The 22,316-nt window shown below is 35.9% G+C and overlaps 1 protein-coding gene across 10 annotated transcripts in view; it reads right to left on the minus strand.

Annotated features, from left to right (window-relative positions):
• Positions 1 to 22,316, minus strand: part of PDE8B (phosphodiesterase 8B) — an 85,353-nt gene that overhangs the window by 21,715 nt on the left and 41,322 nt on the right. For 6 of the 10 annotated variants that reach the window (XM_035309634.1, XM_035309632.1, XM_035309628.1 and 3 more), the window contains exons 2-10: positions 21,150 to 21,209; positions 15,516 to 15,706; positions 14,328 to 14,387; positions 13,208 to 13,265; positions 8,439 to 8,527; positions 4,449 to 4,527; positions 3,820 to 3,960; positions 3,340 to 3,428; positions 2,611 to 2,671 (exon numbers count right to left, since the gene is read on the minus strand). In XM_035309634.1, coding sequence (XP_035165525.1) covers positions 2,611 to 2,671; positions 3,340 to 3,428; positions 3,820 to 3,960; positions 4,449 to 4,527; positions 8,439 to 8,527; positions 13,208 to 13,265; positions 14,328 to 14,387; positions 15,516 to 15,706; positions 21,150 to 21,209 — 828 coding nt within the window. Of the gene's footprint in view, positions 1 to 2,610; positions 2,672 to 3,339; positions 3,429 to 3,819; positions 3,961 to 4,448; positions 4,528 to 8,438; positions 8,528 to 13,207; positions 13,266 to 14,327; positions 14,388 to 15,515; positions 15,707 to 21,149; positions 21,210 to 21,997; positions 22,004 to 22,316 lie in introns of those variants that run through there. The other 4 variants (XM_035309637.1, XM_035309630.1, XM_035309638.1 and 1 more) reach the window with 3 other exon arrangements.

Consider the following 22,316-nt stretch of genomic DNA (forward strand, 5'->3'; position numbering starts at 1 on the left):
TGATCACAATTAATACCATCATACCAGTAACACTACAAAAATAACAGCAAGGAGTCTTATGAATATTGTATAGATATTGTTACACATCACCACTACCACCCATCTAAAATGAGTAAGAAACCAAACCAAAACTTTAAGATGCTGTCACAGTTTTCTGTTCAACACTGGAACACCTGATACTGTACTACACACAGGAGAGACTTCTACCATGGAAGAGAAATGCAAAAAAAAAACAACTTAGTTTTATTGGCCAAGCCTTGCACTCACCATGGATCAGTTCTAATTGCTTTTTTTTTTTTTCTTTTGCTAAGGACCTTAAATCTCCATAGACTATACATTCTGTTAGGTTGTGATCTTTAATCTTTGTAGCAGATCTCTACTTCTGTTCAGAACCCTTCAGAGTTCGTATAACCTGGGCTCACCAGAACTCAGGCTGCCCACGCCTATGTACAGCCCATTGGATTCAGGCTTTATTTACTAATAACTGCTCATGATTCAATACTAAAAAGCATTTATTGATGGTGCTTTCCAAGAGTGGAACAGTATAAAGAGTGTGAATGTGGCCCTTGACACATGTTCCTATAACTTCGGTCTTAAGCTTACTGGTTTAAGCAGTCCAAAGAATCGGGAGATCAAAAACAGAAATGAAAATCACTTTTATCTATATTCCTATTAGTGCTTTTCTTAGATGGTTGCAAATCTGCAATTGTTTGGTACTGATGATCTTGTATAAGCAGTATGACATTTACACTGTCCTGCACCAATCTTTCAGTTGTGTATATGTTACAGAAAAAATATCAAATGCTATCTCAATTCCAAATTAATGTCAAAGTGGCTATAAATGAAACAATATGAACTATGTGGTTTTATTAATGAATTAAAAAAAGAAATACATGTAACATTAACACTGCTTCTTTTACAAAAATGTCCTGCACTCCAGACTGAGCACTTTTTAAATCCTGCTACTGTAAGTGATACATTGCTGCCAATACTAAAATGTATGTTTTTATCAAAATATGAAGTAAGGTTAAAACATTTCAAGCTTTGTTTTTAAGTGGTAAAGCTTCAGTTCTTCCACAAGCTATGATTTCTCATTTGACTTGATACTACCTGCCCACACAAAAACCTGTGCAAGGGACATGGTTTCAATTAAAGAATACTACCTATTAACTTTTTCCAAGAGTAGTTTTCCAATAATGTATTACAATAATGTATTATAGGCTTGTTATACTGAAAAAGGGACAATTAGAAATTATAGTGACCTTCCACATACCTTTATGTACAAGTGTCTTTACCCCCATGAAAGATAAAACCACATTTAAAATTCTAGATAAAACAAGATACATAACTTCATCCCATAAAAAAACAAAAAGATTTTAAGGAAATGGAAACGGTAGGAAATATATCATGTTTCACAAGTACATCTTAACTCCACAATGCTGCCAGCTACTTTTTATGCTCCCTGCTTTCTACCTCTCACTCCTGCAGACCATAGATAGATTTCAATCCTCAGCTCAGAGAAGAACAGAATTCTTTATTCTTCAAGCCATATACTATAGTATTTTTGAGGCAAAACATGCAATATAACCATTTGCTTCAGAGCCACATTCAGATGGAATGAACTAGGAGTAGATGACATTGAACAGCTTCTCATGCCATCAGATTTGTTTCAGAACCTGCTTGGGTGGGTATGTGCCTGGAGTGCAGACACTGGGGTGACAGATTCACTGAATGGCTGAGGATGGAAGAGACCTCTGGAGGTCACCTGGTCCAACCCCCTGCTCAAGAAGGGACACCTACAGTAGTTTGCCCATTACCTCTTATCCTGTCACTGGACACCACCAACTTCCCTTCAGGTATTTGTAGACATTTATGAGATTCCTGAGCCTCCAGGATGAACAGTCCCAGCTCTCTCAGCCTTGTCTCATAGGAGAGGTGCTCCAGTCCCTTTATTATCTTGGTGGCCCTCTGCTGGACTCTCTCTAGTATGCCCAGGTCCCTCCTTTACTGGAGGGGGGGCAGAACTCTACACAGAACTCCAGGTGTGGCCTCACCAGTGCTGAGTAGATGGGATCACCTCTGTTGACACTTCTAATGCAGCCAAGGAACACTGAGGGTGTCGTGAACTATGGCTTGGATTACACCCCTCCACAGCACACTTTCTGTGGAGTATGTGATATCTCAGGTCCCACTTGAAGGCAAAGTTTTATTCCATTTATACTTTATTCAAGAATGACACATTTGCAAACCTTGTGACAGCTGAGCGTAGGTCATCAGCTCTAAGTATGTCAGATTACACTGGCAATTGCAGTTATAGAAAAAAATACCCTGGACTCCCTTTGAGTTATAGTCTGTGCTGCTCCACAATATCACAGGCTCAACTGTCATATCTAAGTTCCAGTGAATAAAAGGCATTCTCTACACAGCCATCCTACAAAAGAAAAATAGTCCAGCATAAAAAGGCTAAGCAAATGCAAAAGTTTTCTTGCTTGATTCAACATGCAATGATAATATGAGAATGTTTTTCAAAGAGGATGTGATCTATATGCATTTCTTAAACAAAAAATCAGTAAAAGTGATGAAAATTAAGACGTGGAAGGAATACAGTACCTGCTTGTTGTTTTCATTAGTACATCGCAGCCTTTTTAGGGACACAATGTGTCTTATCTTCCTAGCAACAGAAATAATCAATTGTTACCACATCAAACGGTAGTGATACACTGCTATGGATTAAAGCTGAAATCTAGATGCTTTTATGAAACAAGATACCAAAACCAACACCAAACGGCTGACTGAGCAACAAACACTCTGGTGTTACTGCTATGTTTTTGTCCTAGGATACATGACTCTTTTGCTGCTGCAGGAATTCACCTGCACATCTGGGAGTATAATTTGGCAACATTCACATGATACACTGTAAAACTGCAAGCACATACAAGCATGATCACAAAACAGGAGAATCATCTAGCTGATGATCCTTCCAACTGACTGGTTAACAGTTTGTATACTGGTATACTGCAGAATAACTTCATTAAAAAATGTATTGTATCATCAACCTAAACATCATTTTTAGGTACCTAGATGAGCAACACTACCAATCGTTATGATTTTACAGTCCTTTTAGCCAGCGTAGGAAGACACCAAAACGGACAAACATCAGTAAAAAAACAAGGCCTCCTTAATTTTGCTTATTCTTTCTGCATTGCTTAAAATCAGTAGTTCTATCATCACCTTGCTTCTAAATACATAGAGGTTCATGCGAAACTCTCAGATGGAGAAAGCAGAAAGAAGGACGCCCCAAAAAACAGAAAGCAATTGTGCTCTGTACAAGTCAGTTACCCTCCTTGACCGATCACAGGCGTTATCTTCACATGCTGCTGGATACTTTCTCCTGATTTTCTGCTTGTGTAATAAACCCCTTGCCATTCCTAAGCAAACACACATAACAGAGAAAGCATCTAAGAATACTTAGCTTGCAGTCAAATATTCACTTATTATTACATAGTCCTTATGTAGTAAATAATTACATATTATTTTATGGTTGTATTATTAAAATAGTGTAAAATGTTGTAATACATAGTACCACCTTTAACAGATACTTGCTTACCAAAGGACAGTGCTATTTTTTTTTCATATATTTATCTTGTGAGAGAGTACCCAATATTTACAAAGAAGTTTAGGAACCAGAGGAACAGAATTCTGGTCAAATATATGCAACTCATGAAAAGATTGTCTTGTGTTTTTAAACCTAGAGCATTAAAAACAAAGCAGTCTGGAAATCCAAATCAAAATTGCACAAGCTTAATTTTACTTACTTACCTTTCCTTTTTTAATAAATGTATTGATAGTGTCTGAAAGATCTGCACAGTTTTTAATGCTTTTTGGTATTTCAGTGAATTCCTTGCCAATGAGCTCTCCCTTGCGATAACCCATCATCCGTTCAAAGGCTGGATTAACATACTGTCAAACAAAAGCACACTTAAAAGACAGTTACCTGCACACAACTTTTGAAGTATTTCAGGATACACATCCAAAGCCATAACCACACAGCCCTATAGTTCAGTGTTTGTCACATACAAATACTATGCAAATGGAGAAACATTTAATATGCATAAGGAGTTGAACACAGAATGGGATATACAAACTGTTATCAGAAAGCACAGAAAGAACAAAAACCCTTTACTGAACAGGTTATCTAGTTCTGCTATGGATTTCTTTGCTGTTTTACTATAAGTAACATTACTTCACTGGAAATGATCATCTAAATAAAGGAACAAAAAGAAAGGTCTTAAAAATTCATTAAGTGTCAACATGCAGCATCCAGAATTACTGCAGAAATACAGCAACAAACTTAAAATACAGAATTAGAAGAGAAACTACTGAGCAAAGATCTCTTTGGGCTTCCTGTCTTCAAATTCTACAAAATGATTAACTTTTTTTCTCCATACCTGAACAACATGATCTTCACTGGTTATTTCTATGGCTTCCTGACAATGGTCTAATGCTGTAAACACTGCATTACATGCCCTGAAATTAGTAAATGATTCACATTAGTTTTATTGTTAGAATATTTTGCCTACCATAAATGCATTTGTACACTGTACTTATCAGTAGATGAATCACAAACCAGAATGTCGTTAAGATTAAACCAAGTACTCATCTCTGTTATAATTTTTTGAAGCAATTCATCTTCAGACATTCTTGTTGTTCACATGCTTTTCTGCAGATCACATTGTAAAATTGCTCATGAGTACTGCATCAGTTTAATAGTATGTTGATTTTTCTAGACATGCTCGAGACAGCAGGAACTAACAATTAGCCGTAAAAATAACAAACGGTTGTTACATTACAGTAAAAAGTTTTGTGACCATTAAAGATAGGGAACAAAAAAAATCACAACAGCACAGGTACATATAAAGTCACAGCAAGAAGATCTCCACTGTCAAAGATGTTGTAATGCAACATAATAAGAGGAAACAATTTAAGGCATTTCAAAGTCCTATTCAGAAAAATATCACTTTTCTTGCCTCTGAGTAATAATACAGCAACTTGACCTCCATATATCCTGATCCTAATTAAGGGGAAAATTAATCTCCACTTTCCATTTTTTCAGGACTATCCTTTTACTAACACAAGAGAACAAAAATCTTGCCCTTTTGCTACAGGGTTTAAATTGCTTATAATTTACACAGATTGGGATTAATATGAATGTAATCTCCTAACATAAGAAAGCAAACTATGGATATATAGTGTATACAAAAAGAAACAACTCAGACATACCTGCTTTGATAGATGCCAGTACTTTATCTTTGATGTGGACTAAACACAAACTAATTATCTGCTATGTACTTTTCACTTCAGGCAGTATAAAGCGCATCATGCATAAACACCCTTGTTATTACCTAAAAGGAACATCTTGCTCACAGACTGCGTAATGGGGTTTGAATTAATACTGATGACCAGTGAATCATTAGCAGAGAAGTATTCTGCCTCAGTATTAAGAAATATAGGATATTGCCAGCTTTGGTCATCATGGAAGTAACACAGAAACAAACAGAAAACAAAAAGAACTATAAACAAAGACATACGTGTGCAGATGTGTGGATGAAGATTTGTAGGAAGAAGTGTTGTATATAGAATACAACAGTAGTATTTCAGTTCATAAGAGAAAAGGAGCTCTCAGTATAATTTTACAAAGGATGCTCTAGCAGTCCAAGCCAGCTCCATGGTGTGATTTTGTGCTGTATGAAGCAACTAATTTATCTCAGTGATAGATACTCATCTGGTACACCAGCAGCTAACAACAGTCATTAAGTAAACTTCCTGCAAGGAAACACAGCAGTGTTTGCACTGTTCAAACCCTATTTTTATCATGTGATCTGGCAACCAAGCCAGCAAAATTAAAAGTTTAAATGGGCCATGCTGTTTTTGATTAATGCACACCTCCTGCAGATGCCCAACCAAGCTGCATAACAGAAGAAGCAGAAAAGCTGTCATGAGAAGCAGTTTCTGCTTCGAATAGGAGACACTTTAGTCCACTGAAATGACTTTAAAACTGCTTTCTTGGGCTGGTCCTACATTCTCACAGAGTTTCTCTTGTATGCGAACACCTGAAATATCCTGTTTTTAATCCTACTGATTAAATTTCTGAAAATACTCTCTCTTCCCTTCCACATATACAAAGCTGTAATGAAGACCTATTGAGACAGCAAACAGATCAGAGACCAGGAGCCCAGTGGGATAAACATAAGGTGCAACACTTCTTCACCCCATTTCATTAAACCACACAGATGAGAACATATTGTAACCAAGCAGACTTACCAAACACTAGTTGTGTTAATTTTTCAATGGTAAATTCATTTAGAGCATCTGCCTAACCAGGCAAAAATAGGAAGAAATCATCTTTTGCAAGATACCAGCTTCTCCCAGTTCCAAGTATTCCTTTTCAGAAAGTTTATCTTTCAGAAGACTATTTTATGCCCCGAGGTGTTAGTACAAACGTCACTTGTAAGTGTTCATTTTGCTTATCAGTAGATGAAATGCTTCTGGGGATTGACACTGTTTCCTTCAAATTTTAAGGTTTTGTTTTGTTTTGTTTGTGGGTGTGCGTTTTTAAATAAACTCACAGCAAAATATGGTAGCCAATAACAAATCACGTTCCCTGAGTTTTAGTTATCTGTATTTGTAATTGATATCACTCATGTAGAGATGCTCAAACTGTATTGGCATGCAGTTCTTGAAATGAATTATTCCATGTGTTAAAGCAGGAAGTTTTCAATGAGAAGGACATAAAGTTTATTAGAAAAATAAATAAATGAAAACAAAACATACCAGAAGACACCACTGATACATTTGTGAATGTCTCAAAGGAACAAAAGGATAATTTTAATTCCATTATGTTTTGGTAAACAGTAATGATGGAAGTGCCAAAAAGCTTCTACATACAGAATAAAAAGCAAAGAATGTTTTAACACTTCCCAGCTAAGAAATTAAGGAGGCCATTTGCACAGACCTATGATTTCTTTCATGAGTCTGACTTTGGACATTGTCAGACAACAAAGTTCAGCAACCGGAATACTGGTAAAACTGGAATTAATCTTGAAAACTAGATCTAACATCTTGAAAAAGTTTCCTTTCTCTCCATAGTATCCTTGTTATTACAAAATCTGGTTTATTGGACTTAAGCTACAGGTTTTGCATGTATGAATGACATCTTAATCTTACACATAAACTGGTGTTTCTCATCAATGATGACTTAATTCAGAAGTCATGCATTTCATATTGTGTTTACTCCTGAACCAAGTCAGGACCACTATAACACCTAATTAACTTCTAAAATTCCACTGTTGTTTAATTTTGCTGCTGAGCCTTGGAAAACACCTATTAAAAATTGTGTAAGCCTGGACCCTATTTTTTTTTCTTCTAAAAATCTTACTATAGTCATATTTTGTATACACAAACACATTCACTTGTACTTTAAGTTTCTTTGATATTGGTTCACAAACAGGATCTTAGAAAAATCTACTGCTTAAACAGAAACACTGAATCTCGTAGAGAAACAATAGTGTTTTATGTCGAAGGAACTGGAACTCACTTATGAGATCTAGAGAACTACTACTTCTCTATGTGACAGATTCAATGTTTCTTTTCATATACAGTTGAATTGCAAAGATATTTACATGTAGATATAAGCACTTGCATTAAATATAAAATTAGTCATATTAAAGTGATAATGGAAGGAAAGTCTTTTAACTTCTTCTTACCTTAGTGAAATAGATAGTTAGACAATTAGATATTTCTCACTAAGATAAAAATTGTGATTTTGGTCTGTCTAGTCTTGCACAGACAGGAAAGTAAAATCTTGGGGTATGAATAGCCAGCTCAAGATGGTGCTCAGCTCAAGCTGTCAGATATGACATCTCACACACCTGAGAGCAAGAAGGATTTTGTGAAAATTTCCTGTCCTGTAAATTTGCAGCCCCTAAATCTTACAGACAGGACAGAATTTGTGGAATGCTACCCTTGCAATTAAGTGAGCAGAAATTGTTCTGCAATATTTCTGCTAAAGGTTCTGACTCTGATGGTGATACCAGTAATAGCTGCTGTAACATTGCCAAATTCAATATAAGTGCTTCAATATATGTGCCTCAAGGCATACGTAAAGAAGCAAGTATCAGAGTAAAGGACATGTACTGCTTTTTGCATTAAGGAAAGCTGTCATTTAAACTACCATTGAATGAAGCACACCAGTGAAGCTTTTTGAGGGTATCAGTTACTAAATCACTTATGTTTGTTACAAACTAACTGAACGGTAAAATAAGGCTATAGGAATTGCTTAACATACATGTCTATTGTGTATAACATAGCACATACATACATAGCTAGGAATGCAGACCAAACAGTTTATGTTCTGCAAACTTTCTTAGACTTCTACATACCGTAATTTGAACTGAGATCGCACTTCCCCACGTTCTATTTGAATCAGTTCATTGTAACAAGCAGTTATGCTGCTATTCTCCATGAAACGCTGGAAAACAAATCAATAGTGCATGAAATAGACTGGAAGCTTTTAAATCTGTTATTCCTGTTCCCGCTTTTAAAACTCTAACCTGATAAAGAGAGCTGGCAACAGTCCAACAAAGGCCAACAAAAATGATTAAGGGACCAGAACATCTTTCATTTGAGGAAAGGTTGAGAGAGGTGGGACTGTTCAGGTTAGAGAAGAGAAGACTCAGGGGAGACCTCTTCAAGGTATCTGAAGTGAGAATGCAAAGACAACAGAAGCAGCCTCTGTTCAGTGGTGCCCAGTGCCAGGATGAGAGGCAATGGACACAAACTGGAACAAAAGATGTTCCTCCTGACACTAACTAAGTGTTAGGTTGATCATTGGACTTGACGATCTTAAGAGTCTTTTCCAATCTAAATAATTCTGTGATTCTATTAGGAAGCACTTCTCAACTGTGAGAATGACTGAGCACTGCCACAGGCTGCCCAGAGATGCTGTGGAGTCTCCCTCCTCGGAGATCTTCAAAAGTCACCTGGATGTGGTCCTGGGCACCCTGCTGTGGGTGTCCCTGTTTGAGCAACGAGTTGGACCATACAGCCCCCAGAGGGCCCTGTCAGCCTTACCCGTTCTTTGATTCTGTACAAATAAAAGGCTTTAGTTGTACCTTTTCTGTTCAGGACTCATCTTTTCCACGGGGATGATTTTCTAGTCGTTATGACAACATCAGTAGTTAAATACAAAGGAAATATGAAAATACGCTAAAACCACAACTGTGAATTTTGCCACTTGGTGTTAGGTATTCAATTAGAAATAGATAATCTAAAAAAAACCTCACAGTCTCAAACAAGAACAGTATAATTCGGATGTTTCACTTTGAACAGCTATCTCTTAATTCAGAACAAAAAAGGAATACCTTAGAGATATAAAACATTCATGCTAAAAAAAAAAAAAAAAAAAAAAAAGGAAAAATATAATGACATCTGGCATGTTTTTTTTCTGCAGATATTGCATCTGAAACTCACAAGTTGTAGTAACTTTGATCCACAAGTAATCTCACTGAACCATCACTTTTGAATTGAGAAGGGCAGAAAAATATATAAAGTAAGTAACATGCTGACAGCAGCTAACAAGATTTTTTTATACTCCAGATGGAAAGAATGTCCTTTACTTGTTAGGCAAAGGCAGTAAGCTTAAAGGTGTTGTGCTTGGTCCAGCTGAAATCAGAAATTTCATCACAAAAGTACTAGTACATTCTCTGACTTCAATTAAAGTTTACTGCTCGTCTGTAAGCTTCTGCTCTAAGGAGCTAAATCACTGCTTTATAAATACATGCACAGACTTTGTTTTTCACAGAAAATACCCTGATGTCATTAGTTCTCACAGTACAGCTGCATGCTGAGTCAAGAGCCAGCAGTCAAAACTGAAGAACAAAGAATGTTTTTGAGGAATCTGTGCTTCTCTCCTGTTTGAAAAATTGTGTTTTGGAGATCAACAGCTTAATCCCAAGTAGCCAGCAAAATGTAAAAAGTAAATTTAAAAATAACTGTTAACATTGGTCTACCTCGCCTCTACAATGTTAAGATATTAAAATATTTCTGTAACTGTCACTTTGCTTGTTAAGTGAATGCCTGGAAAACCAAAAGGCACAATATAAAGCTGGTAGAAGCTAGGGTTCGGATGATGAAATATAAAGCTGGTAGAAGCGAGGGTTCAGATGATGATGTGTTTTTGCAAAACAAACTGCCTGCAAACTTTTCTTCTACAACACTGAAGATTTAGATTTTCACTTTTAGAGTGCTGTTTTAAAGATTCAAATATACTTATAGGAAACTTAAAACAATAAAAATACAAATCTATTAATAACATACTACTTAAGCACTGATGGCTGCTGATTTTACAAGCTAAATTTCCTAGAATGTTTTAAAGGCCTTTTCAGTTTGAATTTTAACATACTGTCATTTACTGACAAAATTTAAAAGAAAATGAAGACATCATGTTGGTATGATTCAATGCCAAGGAACCAAGAATTGGAGCTTGTTGGAAGTGTTAAGCCTGCTCTTAACTGCTGTATATATTTTTCAGCAGGTGCAAAGAATCTCTTTATTTATGTTTATAATATTAATATATTATTAACATACAAGTTCACTCAAACCTGAGAAACCAGCTTGGACCTGAAAAAAAGCAGAAAACATTTCCTTTTTCTAATTTGTGCATATAAACAAGGCACAAGAAGAGGAAGATCTATTACCTCTCAAATACTAGAATGCTGACAGTAATACCTTCTTTTTAAAAAGTTTCTTATTTATATGGTACATTTTTATTTAACTAACATTTACTTTTAAATTACATTTGACTCTCATTATAAGGAGATTCCACTATCATCCCATATAGAACTTGATGCAAGCCACAGAATTAATCAGCTAATAAAAATGCATCATTCCTCTTGCCTAGCAAGAAGTACTAGGTTTAGTGTTAAAGATTTGCTTTGTGGCAAACCAACAAGTTTTAAGAATCAACATTTCTTTAGAAAAAGAACTAAAGTTCAAAATGCAAAACAATTTGCAGTTGAGCAACTTCAGAAATCAAGGCTTCCTCCTTTGGTAATTCAAGTTACAGTTTAAAATCAGTCAGGAAGTTAAATCACTTACTTAACTTAGTCCATCCTAAGGAGACCATTTCTATTATATTCATGAGACTCAGGGGGAAAGATCAGCATAATGAAGGTGACACATTAACAAGACCATTAAAATGCAAACACAAAAGCTATTAATGATACTGGAAAAACATTCAGAAGACATGTAATAAATTCCTTTCTTGAGAAGGAGGAAGAAAAAAACAGGGCAAACTCAGCATAAAAAAAAAAAAAAAAAAAAGCCAAAAGATTCCAGAAATCTTTCTCTGGAAAGTGGTCATAAGATCTTTTAGTGATCCAGATGTGGATGGCAATCAATCTCATTGATTTCATTAGAAGTAATGAAGTGATTATTCAAGTATACTCACAGTATATTACGTATGTACATATAAACATAGAAAGATATTTCCGTAACAAACGTACAGACAAAGTTAACAGAACATTTTAAAGCAAAATAATCAGCTATTCACAGCATGAAAAAACATTAAGGTTGATGCATTTGCAAGCATATCTCCTAAGTATATTAAAGGAGTCCTGGGAATCTTGAGATCCTAAACCTGCTGTAAAAATTCTTTTTTTTTTTTTTTTTTCCTACAAAACTCTAGAAAAAGTGACAGACTAATTGGCTACAGGATCAGACACTTTATTAGTCAAGTTGGAGATGCATTTAGAAGACAGCTACCAAGCTACCACCAGAGAGACCCATGTTTTGTCGAGAGAAGGGGTGAAGGAAGATGAGGAAATAACGTGACAAACACCGATACAATGAATAGTGATAATGCAAAATAAAGCTTCCAGAAAAGATGGACTGTAAAAATAGAATTAGTGAAGAGAACAATACAATTTTAGCAGATGTGATTTTACAAAAATCAATTATCAATTTTATTATGCTGCTGAGGAAAAGATCCCAGGAGATACTGTTCCTCTACTTGGAGAAGGGGGTTATTATTATTATTATTATTTAATTTACATTTTTAAGTTTTGTTTTGTTTTTCGTATGGATTTAGACCCTACAAATCCCTACCCAAGCAGGAAAAAATCCTACAGACTCCCTTCTGTGAAAATAGGATCTCTGACATCAGATATGTTTTGAAGGCTTGAGAATAATTGAAGTAGGCGATTATTATATGTTGCAAGCTCCCCAATAAATGTGGGACAGCTAGAGGGAATGGTTAGAGACTGTACACAATCTTCTCTCTTCACTTGCCAGAACAGCTGTCAGGTGCAAAAAGATCCAACAAACTTTTATTTTTGTTGGAAGAAAGCATGACACTAAAACACACCTCAGTAGCATGGTGTCTCCCATGTCTGAACTCAATACTGCACTTGAAGTCATAATACAGACCACTAAATACATTTTCATGCATTTTTTTGAAGGGAAAACAGGACTTGAGAAGCTAGAAGATGGTAAGCAACTGAAGCTGTATTTACAGAGCTCCCTTTCTGCTCTCACCTACAAAGCTGTTTTAAGAAAGAGAATGAAACAGTTCTCTTTCCTTCTGCTTCCTGTACAGGACAGCTTTTAATGCTGTCTTGAAAAGAGAGGGTTCAGGCCAACACAACAACCCAATTCAAACCTCAGTGAAAAAAAAAAATCCTTTTTCACTTCAGCAGGTGCTCGACTAGGCTGATACTCCTTTTAGAAGAGGAATCCTAGCAGTCACAAAGACACAGAGATGTCCAGATGACTAGGCAGCATGTTGTTACATGCAGCACACATTAATCAGGGCACCACATCATTGTTTTTTCCAATGCACTCATAAACAAAACCAACCCACCATCTGCCCAGACCACATTTTTCAGGAATTAATCTCTCCACATTCCTGCTTATTCTGGAAGGACTAGCTAGATCACAGAGTCTCTTATTTCACATGCTTCCCCAAGACATTATTGTAAAGAAAAGTACCCAATCAGCTGCCACTATTTTCTCATCAATAAATCTGGAACAGAAGCAAATATCTAGTTTACACGGAGGATTCATTTCCAGTTTGAGGAAAAAGAAGTGTCTGTAATTTACAAAGCAATCATAGGCACTATATTAAACATGTAATTTATCAAAGAAGACATACCCTATCAAAGCCTGCATTAAGAAGGGGAAGAACAGAAGTCTCTTCTTGATCAGCAGATCTATAAAATAAAACATGTTGGTCACTCAACATGGAAAACCTAGAAGGTATCAGTTTGACAGTTATTAAAATACAATGCAGCAATGTCTTACATAAAATACACATATAAAAGCACAATATTACAGAAGTTGATCTTCTGAATATGTCAAAGATGCTAGTCTTCTTTTGTAGATTTTTGCAGCTGTTACTACAACCTGAAAACAATTCCTATAGCAAACCTGATAGGTATTTTACAGAACACCTGTCTCTTCACAGATGCACACGGGTGTTACAAATAAAAAAAAAAAAAAAAAAAAAGGAAAAGCATGAAGAGAATAAAAGACATCCTGTCATATCTTACAGGGAAGAATCTAAAACAGTGTTATTAAGTAAAATGTGAAATGAGCTGTAAAGCATTTTTGAGCAGCAAACTTAATCTATTTCCTAATTTTGGCAGGAATAGTTCCTCTTCTGCCACTCAGTTTGCTAATACTTTAATTTAACTAGAAAATTAACAAAATTGGGATGGATTCAGCAGTGCGTAGGAGTTTTAACAAAGATGGGAAAGCTCTCTTCTAAGATATTTGGTAAACCGTGTATTTAAGTCAGTAAGAATTCTGCCTGAATACATAATGTAAGAATTACCCAATAAGGATTTCAGGACCACGCTCTGCTGAGTTAAGTACAATGAAGTTAATGAAGTTTGCTCTATTACCAAGTTCCCTAATAATCACAGTTTGTTACATGATCAAGTTATTTCCTTTAGAAAATAATACAATTTTTTCTATTCTTTCATTTTAGAAACTAACACATAGGTGTGTGTATTTTTCCTTAGTATCCAAGCCATTACATTATGATCCCCTGAGGACAAGGTGATATATTGCTCTATATAATTGGCAGGTTATTTAATACTTAAATAGAACACATACATCATTTACCCATTTTAGGTTAAAAAAAAAAAAACACTAATAACCTTATTCTGTAAGGCTTAATAATAAGATATCTTCTGTTATTAGATAACTATTTTATATAACGTTCCCATGGAGTAAAATAAAAATATTTCACAAAACAGGGTAAAACGTACATGCGTGGAACCACAGCAAGTATTACAGTGTGTTCTGATGGCTTTGTGGCACGAATAGACCTAAGAGAAAAAAATTTTCTCAGTTACACCACATGCTTTCTCAATGTTACTCACAACATCTTCGCAGACAATACAAACAAAAACCAGGACTGACAGATGTTGCTGAATTTAGTAAATAGGATGTCACACTGCCAAAACCTACCCATCTTCACTTAGACATTCCATTTCCATTTCGCTACCAGATTCCTCCTATGTTGTGTTGCACAACATAATGCAGCTCAGAGGCAACAGCTCCAAAAGCATAGGGCAGGAACTGCAACTCCTTACATCTGCTATTCCTACCTAATACAGGTTTGCCCTGCTTACCTAGTTCATTTGGTGCAGATTGTCCTGAACACATGGGCTGAGAGATACGTCTATACAATGCATTTTCAGTACTCATTATCTAATTTAAACAAGAATCTCTTCCATCTTCTACCATGCTTACCACTGCTTTTCTAGTTATTGTAACATTTTCCTGAAATGCTACAAAGTGTAGCCTTTGGGCATGTAAAAAGAAAAGAAGGTATAGCAAATGCACATCTCTACAACAGACTATCATTTATGAAATGCTGAGCAAACAAAATTTCTCCACTTTCACCACTTATTGATGAACTGAAAAAAGCATGACCAACTACCTGAAGGTCACTCCACTCATCTTTCATTGGCAAAAGATAATTCTTTTTCAAACATGTCAGCTTTCCTGAGTGAAGAGTCTTCATATTCATTTTTTGTCTTTTAGAAGTACTTCCGTAAGCACAAGTATTTGAACTTGTCATAAGAACTGGAACTGTTAGTCCATAAAGGACTAATACAGCATGGTGTATGGTTACAAAATGCATGCTAATTTTCCACTTCCATGTGTGCCAGAAGAGTGATGTGAACTTCTGTGAAGAGCTCTCAGTGCAGCATACCTGACCTAGTGGGCAAACAATAGCATTACTTTGAAGCCCTGCAGCTTAAAACCTTGCTGCAGTACTAACGTATGAACTTATCTATTTATGTATGTTCTCAGTGTCCAAATTTCCATTATACTTTTTTTTTTTTTTTTTTTTTTTTTTCACAGGGGGAGGTTGGTTTTATAATTATAAGGGTCAGTTTGTATAATATTCTTTGAAGTTTAAAAAAAGCATAAGATCCTTTGGTTACCTGCAGATATCTTCCCCATCAAAATATCTGGAGTTCCTGTGATCTATAACAATTATTTCCTGTTGCTTATCAAGGAAACATTCAAGTGCTGACTCGGGAGTCCGGGCAATACTGCACTTGTAACCAGCTCTGTCACAAGCCCACCAGAAACCATCGCTTTGGTTGTCTTCTTTTGCAAAGATCAGCAAAACCTGAGAAGTACGAAAAACAGTATAATCAATTTAAAAAATACAAAATAGTTCCCTGCATGGTGCAAATCTTAACTAACACTTCTCTAAGAAAGATCGAGTCTGCAGTGGAAGTGGAAATATTGGACTACAGATTGTAAAACAGCTGACACAGTAGGACGACTTTATTAATAAATGGAGCAATTATCAACAGAGCATTAACTGTGTAGGACTGATATTTACTGCTTTTGAGTAAGCTGTGATTGTTCTGGATGTAAATGTGTTAGGTGATAACAGGTTACCTTGCCTTGCTCCTTCTTTGAGCATCACAGCTTCAGGAACATTACTGCTATGTTAAGGTGTTTTTGTCATACATGCTATCCAAATAGGTGCCAGATGATGAGTCTCTTCTAACTCATGTTCAAGTTCCATTAGTACCCAGACTGGATGAGTAAATGACAAAAAAACACCACCACCACCCTCATATTTTGAATTACATATATTTTTAATTGTAAGGAGCTTCCTGAAATGTAACAGCCTTAATTGTCACTCTTCAGGGACAAACAATTAACATAATATGGTTTTATTCACTACCCTGCCTTCAGTGTACAACAAAATGGAGTTAAGCTGTATTCTTTCAAAACTGAAAAGAACAGGAATGGACAGGCCTGGGCTGCAGAAAAAATGATTCAAACATCACAGTTGATCACTATCCATGCCACCCTATGTGACAGATAAAGAAAAAGATTATTTTGATGCAAAACTGCTGTGAAAAGGAAAGGTCTCAAGAAGTCAAAAGTTTATCCACAGCTATTCTCGTTGCACAGAAAAGCTGCAGCCTTGGAATAATCTATAATCTATGTTCATTTCACAAATCAAAAACATCCCTGACTTCCCTGAAATAATCTGTCTGAGCAAAATGTGGCAAATTTTGCCCAAAATACCCATGAAAAAGGTTAATAACTTTTTTTTATGCTGTTCTGATGTTGTGATTTTACCATGTGAAATACAACACCATCGGCCTAGAAGCTAGACAAGGTGACCGTAACTTTTCTTTTATCTTGAGCTGTCTAGATTTTTTAATTCTAAACAATAAACAGAGCCATTAATGTTACTGTGGCAGGACTATCACTCAAGGTTTCATTAAACAGTGGTAGAAAATTATGTGCTTGGTACTTCCATAGGTAGCAAGAAATACATCTGAAAGTTTTAGTTTACTAGAAACAATATTCTTAATTGCAGTTAACTATAAGCAGATTTGGGTTTCTGCCACTTGCCATCTAAAGTGACAGTTGTCATTCAATCTAATCCCTATCTTTTTCCAGCTATCAGTGTTCAAAAGCAGTTACAAGGTTCTGCTGTAGACCTTTGCAGATACCTGGGCAAAATCTCTACCCTGATATAAGCTTCTGTTTGTTTCCAGCTGATGTTAGTTTTATTTTGTTCCTAGTTTGATTGGTACAATGAGGTCAGCAAACAGGTTTTTCATTGTGCTTTTTTTTGATATCTTATTCTCTCGGCATTCTCAGTTTGGAAATAAAGGACTACAAAATTCAGTCATTTACCAGATGTAAAATAAAGGAACTTAACTGAACCACCCGATCCCCCACCAGTAGCTAAACATCAGTGTGTGAATCCTTCAGAGAATATTAACTTTAAAATGTACCATTGATGTATTACTACCATAATTTCTCATGAAAATTTGTATGAAGTTTATTGTAAAGAATTAAAACATAACTATAATAATGATATATAACTGCAATAACTATATAGTTATATAACATAATTATGCAAATATATTGCAAAATATATCCCCAAATCAATACAAAAATATAACAATCTGTATAAAACACACTGTCAAGGAAAAGATTTAATTTAATTTTTGTTTCTCAATGGAAAGCACATATCTGTGTTTTTTGTTGTTGTTTTGTTTTGTTTTGGCATATACTGTGTCAGTTTCACTGTAAATAGAGCATTTTATTAAGCACCGCTCTGTTTTAGGAGTACCGTGGACTTCTGCTGATGAGGTATTTGCATTTTTGGTGATGTACTGGAATTCCTACAGTGTTTTTGAGTATTTGTTTTGCACAGCTGCTGCATGTCTTGTTCCCACATTTTCATACAAACAAAGAAAATGGACAGAGATCTACTTTAAATATCTCAAAATACAGCCAAGAGCTGGGTACAGACACATGGTACTAGAAGGAAACCATGAGAAAATTAGAAACAGCAAATTAAGTAGTCATAAAACAAGTTATCTAAACATTTTTATGTTATTGCAGGCATCCTAGCAAGATAATTTTAATAGTCAGGGGGTTGCTCTTGTGACACATAAAATTGGCATGGCAAAAGGTTAAATGATGGGCATCTTAATGTTTTGCTTGCAGCTCAGCAGGTAAGACAATCATCATCAGAACAAACATGGTGCTGTGAAAGTGATGATGACCAATGATTGTCTTGAAAAGGGAGAAAACTCAGTATTTGAATGGGAGACAGCGTTTCGCAGTAAAACAAAGTGAGCAAATGATCACTTTCTTCTGAAAGAAAGCAAGAGGTATACGCTAAGCCAAGAAGGAAATGCACTTAAAAATATGCAACACAAGTGCAGTGGGAAAAGAAGTGTAATCATATCAGTTTCATCATTAAACCCAGGAATGCAGAAAAATGCCACAGTATACACAACCTAGTTCACTTCCACTGTATTAAATGCTGAAGGAGATGATGACAAACTTCGCCTTAAATGCTAACATAAGCTTTAGGAATGGTCATCACTACAATTCCTGTGCCTTGCCTCACCTCTCTCTTCTTTTCCAAACCCCTAACCTGTTGGTTGTTAGAGAAATCAACAGCACATCTAAGGTTTCACTCCAATACATATAAAAATAAAAACACAGTAGCTTTTCCATTGGTCACTGCTTTAAAAAATATCTAGATTGGATGTTGAAACATGACCTAGTTTGCCCTTCTCTCTCTGGCCTTATTTTAACAGCCATTAATGTTGCAGATATAGATTGGTTTCTTGTTTTGCAAGGTTCTCCACAAAAATTGATTTTATTTTTTTAAAAAAATCTTTGGTCTGGTTCACAAATTAAGCAGAAAAGGTTTCAGTTTAAGCCCTTTGACTGCATGCCTGAATGGCACTCAAGTCAGCTGCCTGGCCATTAAGGCCGTCTTCTATCAAAGTGCCAAACACAAGAGATGGTTCAAGACTGCTCATATCCACTTGTTTTCCCTGGCTATCATCTAGCTTGTTTTACTATTTTTTCCTGATCTTTACATGATGTAGGGCACTGGCTTAAAAATTGTATAAAAAAGGCCCACATAAAAACCTCTGTCAGCCCTAGTAAACAGTTCTGCAAAGGGGTAAGACAGTTTTTTTATGTGCACTAACTGTTTACAACACACCTTTCTCTCGTGTCCTTGGGAGAAACAGCACACTTATATGTACTTTCTTTACAGTCATTTCTAAGGTCTCATAACCAAACTGTGCCCATTTTCTAGCCTTGGTACGAAATCTGGGCAGACACAGAAGCTGCACGCTGGGAGGGTGTTTGGAGGGTAGGAGCTGGTATGCTTGCTTTGGACTGTTCTCCACCCCCACTCCTACGCCCTGCAGCACCTGGGTCATGATCTAATACAAACCAAAACAGGTTTGTCCTCTAACACAGATGGTCATAAAGTCTAGGGTGAAATCTATTAAATGGTTTATGGCGAGTCATAGTCACAACAAAGGTCACCTCCCAGACAAAAAATACAGGTGATTTGCTGGCTGGCATAGGTTCGGTCCCAAATGACAGTGTAAAATATGCACCAGCATAAAATGAACATTGCTAAGAGAAACTCTGGTAACAATTGTTTTAACAAACTGAATTAACTTATCAGACAATTAAGGACACGATAAAGCACAAAAAAATAGATATTTAAAATGTGATGTTTAGTAGCTCTTTGCACCGCAGAGAAATCTGTTGCTCTGTCTTCAAGCTGGAAAAGAAGATAAGCACACATTTCTAAAATGAGTGGAGATGTGCGATCCTTGCACATATGTGTTCCACATAGGAAGGGAATTTATATAAGGTATTTTCCCTTTAGTTAATGTATGGCAAAGTCTTTATGAAAAACTCACCAGGTAGCAGTTTTACTTAAAGTCTGCTTTCTGTAGCACAATTTGTGTCTTTACTAACGATGGGACAAAATAACATCCACACCTAACTAGATAACAAGAGAAATGTCACCATGTTTCTAAACAATAAACAAAATAATTCCCCTTCTTCTATGATGAATCGTTACTTAATTTATATCATAATAGCTAACACAGGTACTGTAATGCTTTGGCAAATCCAATTTATACAAGGCAAACCAAGTAAAATGCTGCCATAAACACTGAATATTTTTACTTAAGTATTTTCTTGACCATCTTACTGAAGATGATCACAGTCTATGGAACATTTTTCCATAGAACGTTCCACAGATCTATGTAGAAATTCCTTCAAAAATGAAGAAATTTGTTCGCTGAAGTCACCATTATACAGTCTTCTTATAAATATGCAGTTCCAACAGAGGAAGTCATAGTTAACAGTAAGTTATACTTTATTTAGTATTATCATACAGAAAGAAAATGTTAAAGCTTTATGACATATATACACATGATTTTTTGACCTCAGGAACAGCATATATCCCACATGTAGGTTTTTCTTCTTGTAGCCAGATATGAAAGGAAAAAAAAAGAAAAAAGAAAAAAAAAAAAAAAAGAAAAAAAAAACAGAAAGGGTGACTGCTGACTAAATTTCTCTGTAATTTGGAGAGTTAACTGATCCAAGCCAAAAAGTTAGCTCAAATGAACTTCTAATGTTGCTCATAGGAGCAATATTAAAGACTAAGACTATATGATTTCCTATCATCTGAGAGCTCTAAAACACACTATATGCTAAAAAATAACTCTTGGCATCCATCTGTTTATGGACACAGAAACAAATTGTACAGAAACAGTAGCAACTACGAGTAAGAGCTGTTGCTTGTTAAGCCAAAGTTCTATGTTCTTGTTGGAACATGTGATTTCTTGCATCTGTGACCTATAAAAGCACAGTTCTTTGATCTGTTGTGCAAAACCCACCTGGTACCTAAACTTTATAATGGTGCTCTCAGCTGTGCCATATCAGAACTCCACAGTTTTTAACATTCAGAGGCAGCTGTTTTACTTGCTAATGCACACACACACACACTTGTACTGACAGGACATATAAAATAAATGATTTGATGTTGATGGAAATTTGAGCACCTTGTTTGCCAATTTAATTTACCCACAGGTCTCTTCAAAGGCACTCAGATAAACCAAAACACCAATTATCCATCTCACTGCCCTTACACAAGTAAAATGAAAACATTATACTAAACCATGAGGGATGAACCTTAATTTCTTCACTCATTAACACTGAATTGACTGTATCAAGAAACTGAAAGAACATCTTACCTGAATTAGATCTTGTGTCAGTCTCATGGGCCCAATTTGTACCTCTGTAGCTGAAGCCTGCTAAGTAAGAGTAATAGAGATTTTTTTGCAGTCTGGTTCTTAACAAGGTAACATTTTGCAAGCAAGAAAGATCAGACATAGCCAGCAAGACTCTCAAAGGAAGGCCAAATGACCAGCAGCCTTTATTTAGTTGCTGTTAAGTGGTTAAGTGTATCTTCAATGAATATATTTTACCAAACTCACAATTTTGTTCTATTTGCATTAAGTTAAACATTGTAGGGCTTTAAATAGGGAAAAATCTAAACACCTCTTCCTTTCTGCCTTTTCCCCAGATCAGAGCACCTTCATTAAAAAGGATTTGTACTTTGTTTAAGACTATGGAGAACTATTTTTTTTTGACCAAAAATGCTTTGTTCATTTCAATGTAATCAGGCTTCCAAGGTCTTGTAACAGATATTTGGTAATAATATTTTAGTTGTTTCGGTTAGAAAAAAGTGGCTTTTCAGACAAGATAACTTTTTGGATTATAGATTTAAAATGGTTTTCCAGAACTGTAGCTTTTAGTTTGTAGGAAAACAAAACAAAACAAAATAAAACACAACAGCACATTGCTATCATGTGAGTCACATCATTTTCAGAAGACTTGAGACCACACAGTAATTTAAAGCTATGGCAAGAAAGTCAGAAAACATTGGCTGTAGCTGCTTTGTCGCCATATTTCCTAAGAGTCGGACTACCTTCATACTTTCTGTGTACTGATGTATTTCAATACACTCCTCCTATACACAGCTGATTTGTTTCACTTCAGATCATTAATTAAAAACTGTTGTCAGGCAACTGAACAATACCTGCGCCCTCCCACAGATACTTAAGGAAAAGTCTTTGAACCCATAAGATATCACTCCCCTCACCCTACAGAGGATTACTTACAAGTTGTCAGTCTCTGAAAGGGCAGATTTTCTGCTTTCCTGATACTAGCTACTCTACGAAAGTGGTGTAGGTGAGTTAAAACAGTTGCCCTGCAGGTCACATATTGGAACAAAAACCTAACTGCAGGCACATTCGCAGGACTTTCCCCAACTTCCAGGAATCCTGGACCCTTATTTCTGCACCTTTCTGCTCTGCATTGCTTGTTCAAGCCTTTTACCAAAGTATTTCCTTGTTCTT

Source organism: Oxyura jamaicensis, chromosome Z (genome assembly GCF_011077185.1).
Source record: "Oxyura jamaicensis isolate SHBP4307 breed ruddy duck chromosome Z, BPBGC_Ojam_1.0, whole genome shotgun sequence".
In the NCBI taxonomy this organism is placed as follows: Eukaryota; Metazoa; Chordata; class Aves; order Anseriformes; family Anatidae; genus Oxyura; species Oxyura jamaicensis.